Source organism: Pteropus alecto, unplaced genomic scaffold, assembly GCF_000325575.1.
Source record: "Pteropus alecto unplaced genomic scaffold, ASM32557v1 scaffold41, whole genome shotgun sequence".
In the NCBI taxonomy this organism is placed as follows: Eukaryota; Metazoa; Chordata; class Mammalia; order Chiroptera; family Pteropodidae; genus Pteropus; species Pteropus alecto.
Genome location: NW_006430464.1, coordinates 134,431 through 150,247, shown reverse-complemented (window position 1 = coordinate 150,247; position 15,817 = coordinate 134,431). Strand labels below are relative to the sequence as shown.

Sequence of the window (15,817 nt, the reverse complement as noted above, 5' to 3'; positions counted from 1 at the left end):
GTGACAACGGACAGGAGAGGGTGACCTTTTCAGCATTTCACGATCTTCTGCCTGTGAGTGTGGGGGGAGCAGACGAAGGGGCTTTGCTGATGCCCTTGAAGGCACATTCTCAAGATGCCGCCATGATTCCTCAAAATAATGTCATCTGAGCAATGACCCAGAGCGGGAGGAGGACAAGGACGAAATGGCTGCTTCTCAGGTAAGCGTTTTGTCCTGGGTCACAGGTTCTGTCTGCTTTTCCTCCTGCAATTTGTGGATTTATGACCTGAAGCCTTTGATTCTCTACTTCTGACGTTCTTTCCTAGCGCGGTTGTTTTTTACTACCTCTTTTTTACCCTTTTCTCCTTATGGGAGTCAAGGTCAGCTCCTTAAATACTTCTGTCCCTTGTCCCAGGGCCTTCTCTGCATCTCTGCATTCTCTCCATCCAGGCTCCTAAGGGCATGAAGAATTCTCACCGAGAATTAACAATCCTCAGCTACTGAAAACATCCCCTTGGTCACAACGAACTGGGAAGGCGTCATGGCCACGACCCCTCTGGGGCCGGTCAGATGCTCGGGTGTCGCGATGAAGGGGCGTGTGCGTTGTAGGTTCCTCTGGCGCCACATCCGCGCTGTGCGACGGGGTTGAAAACGTGCACGTTTGACCGGGATGGCGTTCCTGGTCATAGTAGCTCAGGAATATTCTAAAAAAGAAGAGTGATTAGAAGGAGACTTGCTCACTAGAGTGGGAAGAAAGACTTACTATTTAAATGCGATTTTAGAGTTAACGAGGAGCATGTCACCATTCGATTAGCAGAAAAGTAGATGCAATTTCTCTGAAATCACAAAGAAGCGGGTTGACCAGAGCTCCTACCTCAGTAGAGACCAGTAGAAGGAAAAAATAGATAGATATTGTGAGACAAAGTCAAAGAGCCGAACTGTTAAAATTCATAAATCGAAGCACATAAATCGGCTAATAATAAAAGGAGGAAACAAGACATTCCATTCTTGCTATATCCTAAAGAGCCAAGTGGCTATATTTAAGAGACGAAAAAGATTATAATACAAAAACTGACAACAGGCAAAAGACATCATGACGGTAAAAGGGTCCTTTCTTTTGGTTAGAACCAAAAGGTTCTAACAACTATAAACAGAGACACACATAACATTAGCGCTCCCAAATATATGAGGTAAACGTTGACAGGAAAATTGTCTCAGGTAGAAACAGGCACCAGCACAGTAATCATATGAGACCGCACTATTTCCGTTTTAGTCATGGACGCGACAATCAAACCCAAGATCCATAAGGATCTGGTTGAAAATAAGAACTGTCTCCACTTTCCCTTGCTGAAATGTGTTTCCTTTCAGGGACGGTTGACACTCAGCGATGTGTTCATCGAATTCTCTCAGGAGGAGTGGGAGTGCCTGTCCCCAGCTCAGCGGGCCTTGTACAGGGACGTGATGTTGGAGAGCTACCGGAACCTGCTCTTCCTGGGTGAGGCTGACTCCCCTCCAGGGTCCAGATCTGCCCTGTGTATCTCTTCCTTTTCCCTTGGGTGCTTCTTGGGAGCCCCTGCCTTGTCTGACAGATCGAAGTTCCATTTGCTGGGACATGGAAAGGCTTCATAAGGTGGCATCGAGACTTTAACTTCACCCTTTCTTCAGATGGTCTGGCCACCTTGTGATTCATCAGGGGTTGTTCCAGAGCTTAAGAGTATATAAAGCCCTATGGCAAACTTAACTGTGCAAATTTTATTTTTTATTCTTATACGTTGACAAGTTGCTTTTGGAAGAGAGCTCGCTATCTGCACACGACACTGCTTGCCATGCACAGAAGGAGGCGAGGAGTTGATGGATTCAGGAACTGTTTTTCTCGATCCATCTGTACTATTCTCCTTCCTCAGCGGAGCAGAGATCAGGGATTCTGGCCGAACTACCTGTCTTCATGCTCCTTTCTTCTGTGTGCAGGAATTTCTGTTTCTGATCTGTATATTGTCTCCATTTTGGAGCAAGGGAAAGCGCCCTGGACTCTGGAGAGCGACTGGAAAACAGCAGCGTCACCAAATCGGTGGGAACGTGTCAAAGGTGCGAACACAGGTAGGAGCTCGGGAAGGGAGCGAGGAGGCCGCAGCCTTCGTCGTGTTTGCAGACTCTCCCCGAGCGACAGAGTTCTGTGGGGAAACAAGTTTATTTCTGGGGAATCCTTCACCATTCCGTCTTTTAACGTGTAAAATTTATCCTTTCGCCTTCAGAGATGCTGCGGTTCCAGCAGAGACCATGACAGAGTATTGTGATCACAACACTGTTCTTTGGTCCCTGTGACATCTTTGGTTCCCTGACTTGAGGAGCGTGGGGCGGGCTGTCTCAGACGGGCTCTGTCCCCCTGGGCTCTCCTTCCGGACTGGGTTCTGTGCGATTCTTAGTGCTCAGTCCATACAGAGTGGAGCTGAGGGCTTGCGGTCCTGCCTCCTGGATCCACCCTGGTCCCATTGATGTTTCCTGTGGTTGGAAGGCGTGATGTGAAGAGGGGACGCGCTGTCTGTCTGTCATTCCGTCTGGCGTCCCCGGAACTGCGTGGGGCCCTCTCCTGCCCTGTCTGCCGGTTCCGGTCCCTCTGCCGTTGCTTCTGTTCTGCTTTTGTTACACACTTCAGAGGTGTTTGTCACAGGGAGGTGGGTAGGGCCTTCTGTACCAGTTTCTCGGTCCATCTCTAGAGACAGTGGACAGAGAGAGCGTCCCTTCGGTCCCCAGTCCTACAGGGGGAGCGCATTTCAGTGTTCTAGGCTTATAGCGCGGTGTCTGGTGGCACGCACGGTCCCCTCACGATCCTGCGGGGTCCGACCCCATTCCTTGTACTTTTCTCTCTCTGCACGACGCTGCCTCGTTTGGGATATAGACTCTTCCAGATTGCACAGTCTCTGTAGTTCGCATGGTTTCCCTTGAACCTTGCCCGTGAATGACACATTCCTGGGGCCTGATAGTTCACTGTGTTCTTTCGCTGGTGTCATCCACCTTTAGGAGATGGACACCCCCAGGTGGACTCGCCCATGGACCGAGTGTCCTTGGTCACAGCAGATTCTTGATGGAGAATGCCGTGACTCATATGTTGCAATATTACGCCACTGCACACAGAAGCAGCCCTGGATTGTTTAGCCTGTCCCAGGACACCAATACAGAAAGTATCACAACAGTCTGGCTGAAAAGTGTTTTCAATTTTCTTCGCGTTTTGTGGAGTGTCAGTAGGCATCTTTCTGGAACACCGATCACGTGCACACATGTACTAAATAGGGTAAAATCTCTTCTGGGAGAACATTGTCCACGGTCACAGCCTCCTACCCTTGAGGCTACTAACTAAGCTGTCGTTCATGCCACGGTTCCCATGCCCTGTGTGTGCCGCTGTGCACACTGCCTCAGCAGGTGCAATTTTGAAGCGTCTTCTTGAGGGAGCTTGGAAAGGTGATTGGTGCCTCAGTGAAGTCACTGTCGTTCGTTTTTGTTGAAGACACTGATCCTTTCGTCTTGTAGATTCTCATGCGTTATTAAATTAATTTGTTTTTTATTTTTGACATCAGTTTCACATTTTTGATAATACTCTTAGTGTTTTATATTTGCGATGTGTGGGAGACTGGGATGGGGGAAAGGTCGTTGTTTGATAATTATCACAGTATTTCGTTCTTTATTATGGTGAGTCTGGCTCACCAGCCATTTTCCCTAAATCCTAAACTTTTCAATGTTTTGAAAAGATAATTTCACTTATTTATTTTGACTTACATAGTATTAATTCTTTAGATTTAGAAAAGATAGCCTTAATTATTTCTTCTGTTTATCACCTGATTTTGTCCGTGACATTAAGTTACTCTTCTGTCATTTAAGTTTATTACGGGTTTTTAATTGTTTTTCCAGTTAGAGACTCTTGAGATTCGATATGAACATTAGGGTGGTTTTCGGTATTTATTAAAAAAACACTATTGTAAATTTCCTTAGAATTGCACTGAATCTGTTGATCGCTTTGGCTGCTCTTGACACCTTGGCAATATAATCTACCAATCCATAAACTTGGGATATCTTTGCATTTTTTTGCATCTTCTTTAAATTTTTTCAGCATTGTTTTTTGATGATAGTTTCCAAACCTTCTCAGTTTGCATCAGGTTACGCCTAAGTATTTTATTTTAATGGCATTATGATAGATTGTGGAGGCAATGTTCTTTTCGGTTGTTCTTCGTTAATGTATAGAACACAAATTGCTATTTGCATCGTGATTTCATATCTTGCAACTTTTCTTTTTCTTGCCCGTTTGTTTTGTTTAGAACTTCCAGTACTATTTTTTATAGGAACATTGGGGGTAGGCATCCTGTCTTGTTCCTGTGGGTACAGGAAAGGCTTTCAGCCTTTCAGCAGTATGATGTTAGCTGGGAACTTGTTATAGAGGTCCTCGTTTATGTCGAGGGACTCAATTTTCATTGTTAGCACAGTGAGTGTTTCTTATCACGAAAGGTTAATAATGCTTTTGCTGCATCTACTGAGGTGACCTGTGGTTTTTTTCTGTTTTTATTCTTTTACTGTGCTCTATCTATCACATTTAATGGTTTTCATATGTTGAACCATTTTTGCTTTCATTGAACATATCCCTGTTAGTCATGTTGGATTATTTATTCAGTGTGTTGTGTAAGTTTGTTTATGGTTTCATTGATCACTTTTTCATCAGCATTTATCAGAGATATTGGTCTGTGGTAATTCTGTATTGTCTTTGTCTCGCTTGGCTATTAGGATAATTCTGGCCTCCTAGGATGCATTTGGAAGGGTTCCTCCGTCTTCAATTTTTTTGGAAGTGTTTGAAGAAGATTGGTGTTAATTCATTTTAAACGTTGGTTTGAATTTTGCGGGGAAGTTATCTGACCATTTTGTTGAATGGTTTTTGATTAGTCGTTTTATCTCCTTACAAATTACATGTGTGTTCAGATATTTTACTTTACGATTCAACCTTGGTAGGTGAATGCTCAAAAACCATTTCCAAGATGGATGGCTAGGCAACGCTGTCAAACGACACAACTTAGCTGTTGAAACGATTTCTTTCTAAGCTCCTGGTATTTATTGTAAGCCTCTGTGATCTGTACTGCCTGGTTGTGCGATCATAGTTCAGAACATGTCATCTGCGTCTGTAGGTCCAGGTTCCAATCTGTTTCTGTCACTTTCTATGTACATGAGGGTTATGTACATAAACCATGTCAGTCTGTTGCCATTATTTGAAAGTATGTTGGTAATTTCCCCACAAGGTTTTTAAAAACACATTAGTGCTCTTAGATGGCTTAGGACATTGCATGTTTTCTACTGAAAACTCAAAGGTTACTTTTGTTTAAAAAGCTGTATCGACTCCGTGGCATCTTCATTATTAGATATCCTTTTGCCTGCATCTGTCATGTATATTTTTATTTTGTAACATGTTTCCTCACCTTAATGAACGTTGAAAGCACAGACTCCGTATTACATATATTGTGGGCCAATGTACTTAATGACTAAATGGCCCACGTACATAAGTAATCACACTTTGGATCGACTGTTATCTAGTAGTCATAAAACCCCAACGGTAAGTTTCGACTTCTTTCTACTATTCTTTGTTTTAACGTTATGTATTTTCCTGACCTGATACTTTGGACATCAGTGATTTCCACGTAGTTTCCTGTTCTCATATTTGTGCTCTTTCTAGAATAGAATTTCTTCATTTTTAAGGGGGAAATGTTTAGAGTTGGAGAGAGTTAACTTTCTGTTATATGGTTGCCTGTTATTTACTGCTGGTCTTCTCATGGGTTTCTGGAATTTTTTTCAATAAGCTTTTATTTTGATAAACAGACGATAGTCTTTTGGCATGTGTTATGCAGTATACCTGACATGCACCATTTGTTGATGTTATAAAATGCTGTTCTTAGTGGGTACAGATAGTTTTATAACGGATATTTAGAAAAGTATTTAGTTTTTTAGAAAATGTTTTATTGTTGTTTTTATTTTTTCAATGCTATGTTTGTCGTACAATTTTAGACTGCCCTGTTGTTAGATTATTCTTTAGATAACACTGGTTTGGATTATTTACCATTACAATATATTGTTTATATTTCAGCATACATTTATATCTGCTACATATGTAAAAAATAAGTATAACGTAAGGTTTTCCTCAGTTATGAGATAGCAAAATGGTTACTGACAGCTGGTATATGTTTTGGAGTCATGGTGGAAAAATACATTTTTTGAAGCTAACATAAGATTACACGACATGACTGTTTTCATCATAGGGTGTTTGAAACTATGCTACCTTAAAAGCAATTTGAATTCTGTGTGACCACTATTTCATTGGTAAAGAATCCTGTTTCTTTATTATATTAGAAGGTTGAGGGTCATAACTGTGTTTAGTTTAACTTCACTTTTGGTGTAATATTAGATTTCAGCATGAAACATTTATTTAGAAACTAATAGGATAACTATGGTGTTTTTTTGTTTGTTTTTTCAATTTCTAGTAGATATCTGGCCTCCATATGTGAAGAAGAAATTAAAACCAACAAAAAACAGTAATATAGGAGGAGTATTCCAAACAGCGATGTTTGGAAGATGTGAAAGCCATATAATCAAAGACTTTTACTTTGGAGAAATCTGGGAACATATGCCTGACTTTGCTTATCAGCAGAGAGACGATGAAAGGAACCACAAAGAAATGCTTGTAACTCAGAAGAAACATCTCACTGATAGAAGAGGTCAACGTGGTAGAGAGCATGCAGAAAACGAGTCTGGTGAGTACAGGCTTGGACTAAGGTGTCAGTCACATCGGGCTGATGTGGAGGTATCTCAAAGTGAAGGGAAAATTGATGAGCGTGATCCAGCCAAGAAGTCTATCAACAATACTTCCTCCATTTCTCCACTTCAAAGAGATTTTCCTAGTGTCAAAGCCAACGTTTCTACGACGTATGGGAATGATTCTAGGCCTCCTTCAGCACTGACCAGAGATCCGAAAGCATGCAGGAAGACTTCCTACAAATGTTCTGAGTGTGGCAAATTGTTTCGTGTGCTTTCAAGCCTAACTAGACATGAGGGAATCCATAAGGGAGAGAAACCTTACGAATGTAGTGAGTGTGGCAAAGCCTTTACTGTGCGTGCAAGCCTCACTTACCATCAGTTGGTCCATACTGGAAAGAGACCTTACAAATGTAATGAGTGTGGCAAGCTTTTTTATAAGAAATCACACCTTACAAGGCATCAGAAAATCCATACTGGAGAGCTTTCTTACAAATGTAATGAGCATACTAGAAAGAGACTTCACAAATGTAATGAGTGTGACAAGGTTTTCCATAACAAATCACACCTCGAAAGTCATCTAAGAATCCATTTTGGAGAGAAACCATACAAATGTAACGAGTGTGGCAAGGTCTTTAGTGCGCGTTCTACCCTCACGAGCCATCAGTTGATCCATACGGGCGAGACTCCCCACAAATGCAAGGAGTGTGGCAAGGTTTTCAGTACCAAAGCAAACCATGCACGTCATCGAAGCCTTCATACCGGAGAAAGACCTTACAAGTGTAGTGAGTGTGGCAAGGTCTTTAGTCAGAAATTAACCCTTACTGAGCATCAGAAAATCCATACCGGAGAGAAACCTTACAGATGTCACGAGTGTGGCAAAGCCTTTAACTGGCATTCAAACCTGACTAGACATCAGGTTATCCATAGTGGAGCAAAACCTTACAAATGTAATGACTGTGGCAGGGTCTTCCGCAACAAATCTCACCTCGTGAGTCATCAGAGAATCCATACAGGAGAGAAACCTTACCAATGTCATCAGTGTGGCAAAGCCTTCACTTGGCACACAAGCCTATCTAAACATCAGAGAATCCATACCGGAGAGAAACTTAAAATGTAATGAGTGTGGCAAAGACTTCGATGTGCGTTTACACCTGACTACCCATCAGGTTATTTAGAAGCCTTAGAGCGATTCCTTACAGTTGCAGTGAGTGTGGCAGAGCCATTAGGGTTCACGTATTATGTGAAAATGGAGACTCCACAGTGAAGACAAATCATGTAAATGCATGGAGCAGAGCCTTTATCCAGGCCTCTCGATTCACTAGACATCAGAATATACGTCGTAATCGAAAGAACCAGATAGTATGTACTTTTGTATGGTTCTCCCTGAAATCCTGGCATTACCTTTTGCCAGATTCATTGGGAATATGTGTTAGGGCTCACATTCAATTGAATAAAAGTTAAGAATGTTTTCACGATCCTGAATGAATCCTGTTCCTTGTTCCAGCACAGTTTCATCCCACCTCTGTAGGGTACTTCACAACATAAATGAGCAATGTGCCATTGGGCATTGTCTAAATCCCCACCATGGACTATGTGTTCTCTGTTTCAACATTTTCAACTGTTTTATCCTAATCAAATGTTTGTTAGTGACCTCAAGCACCTTGCCCTCATTCACCAAGCTGCCTTCACCTAAGGAAGCCTTAGAACCGATGATCTGTTTTCAACCGACTTCCTTTTACAGAAATGAAGTTCACAATGACGTCCAGAAAACCGAAGCAACCAAAAAATAAAAATAGAGAACTCTTGGGCTTGTAAGTTTTTGTTTACCTAGCTATCAGTTTTTGAAGGGTTCTGTTTTTTTATTTCTGCTTTAGTAGCAAATTTTTAATGTTAATATGTTCTGTTTTCATCTTCATTGAATTCAGGTTACATTTTTGTTTCCATCCTAATTTATTGTCCTCGGGTTAGTCACAAGTACATTATTTTTTAAAATTTATTTATGTAAATTAGTTTTAAGTATACAGTACATTGGTTAGACATCTTTATAGTTCATAAAATGATCCCCCCAATTGCTCCCTCCCTCCCCTGGCCCTAGACATCATATTAATGCTAATTGCATTCCTTCTGCCATGCTCCCCATCCCCATTACCATCCATCAGCTACTAATTTGTACTTCTTTAACCCTTAACCCCATTCTCCCAGCCCCCCAACCCCTGTCCATCACCAAATTGTCCACTCTATTTGTAAGTCTGTTTTTGATTAGTTCTTTTTGTTCCTTAGATTCCACATATAAGTGAAATCATATGGTATTTATCTTTCTCTGACTTATTTCACTCAGCATAATAACCTCTAAGTCCATCCATGTTATTGCAACTGGTAGGATTTCATTTTTTTAAATGGCTGAGTAATATTTCATCATATATATGAACCATAATTTTTTTATCCAGTCTGTTGATGGGCATTTAGGTTGCTTCCATATCTTGGCTATTGTAAATTGTGCTGCCATGAATATTGGAGTGCATAGATCTTTACGAAATATTGTTTTGGTTCACAAGTACATTATTATTTTAACAAATATTTGAGGACTTCCAAGAGCTTTTTCTGTTATTGATTTCTCTTAATTTCATTGCAGTCACAGACATAGTTTGTGTGATTGTTTTCAAATTTATCGAGCCTGGTTTGATGGCCCAAAATATGGTTTATCTTGGTAGAGTGCTATGTACATTTATTTATAGATTGTGTATAATTTTCATGGTAGGTGGAATGTTCTTAAAATCCAGCTGTTCCCTACTGTGTGTTTTTTCCCTATGCGTCCCTTTTACTATCATACTACTACCACCCTCACCAAGAACACTTCACTTCTGACACTTCTGGTCACCAGATGTTTGGAGGTTCCCCCCACCCGCCACCATATACCAGGAAATATTCTAGAACAGCAACTGGGTGTCATACCACTTAATGCAATTATAATGCTATCACCCCAGAGATGGCATCAGCTTCTATAGGTTAAGGGCTCAGTGCCAAAGGCTGCCCCTCTTGCCTCCAACAAAGATGCCACTGGGAAATGTGGGCAGTTATCTGTGCTTTTGGCCCAGCAGGGATAGATCGAAGGTTTCATCAATGTCTTTTGCTATAGCATCTCATAGATTTCCAGTTGAAGAGTATGACGATACAGATGAACAGTCAGATGATCACATACATAGGGCCAGGTCTGGGAGGGTGCCAAGCACAGGAGCTTCAGTTTTTGTGAATTGCAATGTGTCATTTTCTTGGTGTGGATGTTTCACTCACCTGGAAGACTCTGAACCCTCTACTATTGGGATTTTATGGTGGCTTCTTCCTGTAGGCATGATCAATAAGTAACATCTCCAGTCCTTCCCCATTGACTGTGAGGGTGGAGCTGAAAGTTTCAAGCTTCTAATCATGGTGTGGTCTTTCTTGTCACGAGGTTCCATCATGAAGCCACCCAGAGTTACCTCTATACAATAAAAGATGCTCCTGGTGTTCACATCACTTAGGAAATTACAAGCATTTTTGGAGTTGTCAGGATCAAGGGCAGAGACCCATATGTATGTTTTTGTATTATAGTTCAAAAAATGTCAATTTGGTCAATCTCATTGATTGATAGCATTGATAGAAACTTTCTAGGTATTCATTTTCTGTCTACTTGTTCTATTACTGACAAATGTCCATGAAAATCTCTCAAAATATTTGTGCATTGGGGTTTTCTTTATTGCAACTCTTTTTTTTCCCTAAGGGTTTTGAAGTTGGGGCCATAGATTATGATTAACATGTCTTCATGGTGAATTTATTTCTTCATGATTATGAAATAGGTTTTACCATCCCTAGTCATAGTATTTGTTTGCTAATCTATTTTGATCTTGATATAGGTACTCCAGTTTTAATACTATTCAGTTTTTTTTCCCCTGTTTTTATTTTGTGGGGTTTTTTTTCTATTTTTTTGTTGTTGTTTTGGGATTTTTTTTTTACTACCTTTATATTTAAAGATATTATTTAATTACATTCATCCGTGAGAGTGTACGTAGGTTAGTATTTTCAACATTTTAACTGTGATGAGTGCCTTGAATGCTTTACTCCCTTCACTTCCACCAGGTAGCTGTGTTTAAAGTTTTTATTTCCCCTGTTTTTTTAATACATTTAATTCTACTTTTTAAAATTTTTATTCTCCACTTCCTCACCTTTGGCACTCGTCAATATGTTCTTTATGTCTGCTTATGTTTTGTTTTCTTGTTGTTTTGACCCCTTATAAAAGAAAATCTCCTTTCTGTCTGACTCTTGAGAGCTTTGGAACTCTTGTACTCAGAGGATTCTCTCTACAGAAATAATCTTTTGTATAAAGTCTCTCTCTACTGAAGTCCAGATTTAAAAATTCGAGTGGTAAATATTGTTTCATTTTTGCTTAAAAATGAATATCTCAGTTTTGTGATATACAGTTTAATAAGGTCAAACTAGTTCCTGTTTTCAAATTTGTGAAGCCTTCACTATGTTGACATCTTTTATAATCTAATAATTTGCATCTGTTTTATAATGACATTACAGGGAGATATGTTAAAAGTTTCCAGTAACAGAGGAAATTCTTTTTCTTCTTATGAATATATTTGTTTTACTCCCTTGTCAATTTTACAGTGAAGAAAAGTCTTCATAAATAAAACAAATTTTGGATTTTTCCAAACTATTCTGAGTTTGATAAAAAGTTCCACAGGCCATGTATTTGCTTTCGAACATGGAAGTCCACGTTGAAATCTCTTTCATGCCAACATGGCTTGTTGGTAATATTATAGAATACTGTATGATCTACATAATCTACCTTCCAAAGATCCACAAATTGGTTCCTAACATTGTAGTTCATAAAAAATATGTTCAGGAAAGAAATGCATGGAATAATTTGACAAAAGGATTGCAATAAGCTTTCAGTTACACCAGGGTGAACCATAGAGATTAAAACTGAGGATGCAAATTATAAATGTTAATCAAGTTAAGGCATCTATCAAAATAGATGCCTAGTTTTCACAACTGGAAAAATTTGTCCTATCAAAACCAACATTTGCAATACAGACAGGAAAGTTCTGATCTACTTTTCATCGATAAGCAAATATTACAGTTATAGATATTAGAAAAAAACCTTCAGAAATATAGTGAACGCGAAAGGTCTCTAGGCAGGATCACTCTCCTCTATCAGAAAGTTCTTCTGGGGAGATCTTAAAGTATTATGGAGTGGGCTACATATATAACTAAGAGTCAAACATCATTAAACATCAGTAATTACATATCTAAGAGAAACCTTGAAAATATCAAGTGTATGACAAAGTTCGTATCAAAAATTCAATCCTTGGGGGATCGGCATCATTAATTTTGGAAAGAAATCTTACAAATTTAATGAACAATAATGTTCAGGCTTTACCAAATATTAGGTAAGTGAAAAGTAACGCGAATCAGGGGGAATGGGGGCCGGGGTTCCGCCCCTGCAATGATCCCCACTTCGGGTGGGTACCGCCCCACCATCCTGCAGGAAAACCAGGCCTGGTCGGTATTCAGGCCGCGCCCCTTCCCGGAAGCGCTCGGCCCAGGCCCCGCCTATGGCCTGGGTTTCCGGCCACGCCCACGCGGAGTTGCTTGCAGACCTGGAAGCGCTAAAGCGGAGGGAAGGTCTCCTTGGCGGCCGCGATTTTCGGGGGTCCCTACGGACGGGGAAGTCCCCGCACCCGCGCGTCCTGCAGCAGTGAGTCCGGCGCCTAAGGGAGGTGTCCGCGTCCCCAACTCCTCGCTGCGGGTGCAGGGTCCGCGGTCCTTCCGGGTAAACTGAGGCGGGTCCGCCTGGGGTCCATCGCCTTCGAATAGTTTCCTGCTCAAAACCACGCGCCGCGTGCGGCCTGGGGAGATGGACCCGGGAGCGGGGTTCGGACCCGCGGCGCCCCTGTCCCGGCCCCGCCGCCCTCGGCGGAGGGAACCCCGCTTCCTACCGGGCCAGGGCTTCTGCGGACTCCCCTCCGTCCCCAATGTAGTAAGGGGCCCGAATCCCAAGAGGCGCACACTGTTCGGGGTGGGGGGGATTTAGGAGGGAAGAACGCAGGTGTCGCCGGAAGAGGTCACCAGGCACTCGCGCGGGGAGGGGCCTCGGGGAAGCGGGGAGGCGACGGGGAGGCCAGGACAGCGGCAGGAGGGGCGAGGGGATCACGAGAAAGTGAGACAGACTTGTTACCGGTTCTGGGGAGTCTTGGCTTCCGGTCGGGATGGAATTGAAGACGGGCACCTACTCTCAGACGGAGAGCGGTCAGACTCAAGGCAGAGCTACCCCTGCTTTTGTGGGTTTCTGGATTTTAATCATTAATCTAACTAAAATGTGGAACATTCGTGTTTTGGGGCGGGGGGGTGATCCCTTTATGGAAAGAAAGTGTTTTTGAAGGAGTTAAGAGAGTTGGGCCCTTGTTCCCTGGCACGTATGAAGACATAGGCTGGGAAGAGCGAGCTGCACACAGCCGCTCCCACGGACCTTGTTTGTGCTTACCCCGGGTATTTGCCCTAAGGGTTGCACGCAAGCCAAGGCGCCCCCACCCTGCACACGGGAAGGGGCTGAAGAGTCAGATGCACGCACTGACCTTCCTCGGGGACAAGCAGAACAAGAACGATCGGTGCAGGGACAAGGAACTCAAAGAATGAGGCTAAGATTAGGACACTGGAAGTAAGATAAGGACAGAAGCCAAGTTCCAGCCTTTAAAAATAAAACGCTGGCAGTCTTTTACCCTGTCTGTCTTCTGTGTTCATTCTCTCCTACCCGATTCACAGGAACCGCAGTTTTCTTCCAGAATCTGGGAGAAGCTTGCCATGTTTGGGCTTTTCGGAACTGTCATGGCGTCAGATGCATGCTGGGCACAGCCTTAACCGCAATGCTAATATAATGACCGTGTAATGAAGCAAAGGTGAATTCTAGGTCACACCGCTGTCATTTTGCGCATTCCTATGTGGAGGACTTACCCTATCTTTTTCCTTTCCACTTTAACAGGATATTTTAAACCACAACAGGCTTCACCACGTCTAAGCTATTGTTCAAGGCAGTTTTTCCTTTTAGTGGCTCTGGGGAGGGGTCCTAATGTAACCCCTACTTCAGAATGACAGAGGATTAGACAAGTGAGAGGGTACCATGGTCAGGGAGGGATCCTTAAACAGACGACAATATCGAGGAGGTGCAGGGTCTTGTCAAGTGACAGCAAACAGAAAGAGTAACTCGGGTCTCACCATCCTGTCCTGTCCCAGCCTCTCACGTACATGAAGGTGCTCATCCAGGTGGGATATGAGCCTCTTCCTCCAATAATAGGACGGTATATTTTTGGGCGGCAAGTTTGTTAGCTTCCTGGTCTCTCTTGTTATACTCAGCACATTGCGAGCATCTTTGGGCAGTGTGGTTTGTTCACAGGCTTAACTCTAAGACTGTGTTCAGGAGTCCTTGGAACTGCGGTCCATGGTCAAGTTTTACAGCATTACCAGGAGAGTGAGAAGGTTGAGTTAGGAGCTGGAAATGTACAGAAAGACGTCTCATCCTTCTCCCACCAAGTTATCAAGGAGACATCACGTGAGACAATGCTCCTGCTGCTACCCTCATCACACATCCCTTCCACGTGATCAGTCTGAGATCTACGGTTCAATTTGTTGGTCATAGTACTGCGGACTTTCTGACTTCATAGTAACTATATATTGGGAAGAGGGCATACTGGGTTTTTTGTGGGTCTTATTCCTTGCCTACTAGGTGACGTCATTTTTTTGTGGCTCTGTAAGTCATTGGCCTACCTCATCGATACCTATCCACCGTAAATGAAATGAAAAGTTATTCCCGGGCTGTTACAGGATTTTTTTGCCAGTATGTTGACCTATCCCTTTGTGCTTGTCTCTAATCTCGTGGCTGTCAACAACTGTGGGCTTGCTGGTGGAAGCCCTCCTTACTCCCCAGTATATACGTCTTGGATAGACTGCTGGTGCATGCTTACAAAAAGGGAAATATGAGCTGAGGAAATAGCTTGTTTTTCCGGAAGATCTCCTTATTGTTGTGACATGAGAATGTTAATTTGAAGATGTGGCACAGGGACAGTGACATTTCTATAGTTCCAGATGCACAGTTAATGAGCAAGAATGTTGATTTCTATACAGTGTGGCACGCTTTATTTTTATATATTTTTTTTAATACCTACAGCACCTGGTCTTCCTAGGTGGTCTCTCATCTAAGTACTAACCAGGCCCGACCCTGCTTAGCTTCCAAGATCGGACGAGATCGGGCACGTTCAGGGTGGCATGGCTGTAGACAAATGTTTTCGTATTTTTTGGATAAATGCCCCAAATTGTAATTTCTGGGTCATGCGATAGTTCTGTTTGTAATTTTTTGCGGGACATATTGTTTTTGGTGAATAAGTTTTTACATATTTATACCTTTTATAGCTTCTGTTGAATTCACCCCTTTATAAAATGTCCTGTGTTGTGACACTTTGACAGTAATGTGAATTTGTCCGGTATTAATATGGCCACCCATGTACTTTATTGGCTATCTTTTCCATGAGATACCTTTTTCATAATTTTAGTTAAATTCAGTAGGTCTTCACATTTAAAGTGAGTCTCCTAGACAGAAGGTCGTTGGATTTCTATTTTAATCTATTTAGCCAACTTATGTTCTTTGGGAGAGTTTCATGTGTTTTCATTAAAAGTAATTTCTGAGGGGGAGGGTCTATAATTCAAAATTGTTGTCAGCATTTTTTGTAGCTATTTTATCCCATTTTTCCCTTTTTTTTTTTTTAAATTTTTCATTTTGGTAGTGACATACATTGATTTTTTTCTCAATTTTTCTTTTGAATATCTGGTGTAGGTATTTTATTGTGTTTTCCATGGGGGTAATGTATTTTAAAGTTATGACACTGTATTTTGAGTTCTTGGTCTGGTAATTAATAGCTTTCCATGAGTTTATGGCTGACTTTTGGAGATTTATTTTATTCATCTAATTATACCTTATTCTTTTGTTTCTTTTCATGCCTTATGATGTTTTTTAAGATTTGGAAGC

At 41.9% G+C, this 15,817-nt stretch overlaps 1 protein-coding gene, 1 non-coding gene and 1 pseudogene across 4 annotated transcripts in view; 2 read left to right on the top strand and 1 right to left on the bottom strand.

Moving 5' to 3' along the window:
• The first annotated feature begins 69 nt into the window (after positions 1-69).
• Positions 70-15,817, top strand: part of LOC102888459 (zinc finger protein 665-like) — a 58,316-nt gene continuing 42,568 nt past the window's right edge. Inside the window, exons 1-3 of one of the 3 annotated variants that reach the window (XM_025047949.1) lie at positions 70-199; positions 1,348-1,474; positions 1,948-2,076. In XM_025047949.1, the coding sequence (XP_024903717.1) occupies positions 185-199; positions 1,348-1,474; positions 1,948-2,076 (271 nt within the window). In that variant the 5' untranslated portion in view covers positions 70-184. Of the gene's footprint in view, positions 200-1,239; positions 1,475-1,947; positions 2,077-15,817 lie in introns of those variants that run through there. The other 2 variants (XM_025047945.1, XM_025047944.1) reach the window with 2 other exon arrangements.
• Positions 13,903-14,841, top strand: LOC102892719 (annotated as a pseudogene).
• On the bottom strand, positions 14,954-15,072 carry LOC112482135. The gene has a single exon (XR_003047205.1). It is a non-coding gene; the product is annotated as a 5S ribosomal RNA (ribosomal RNA).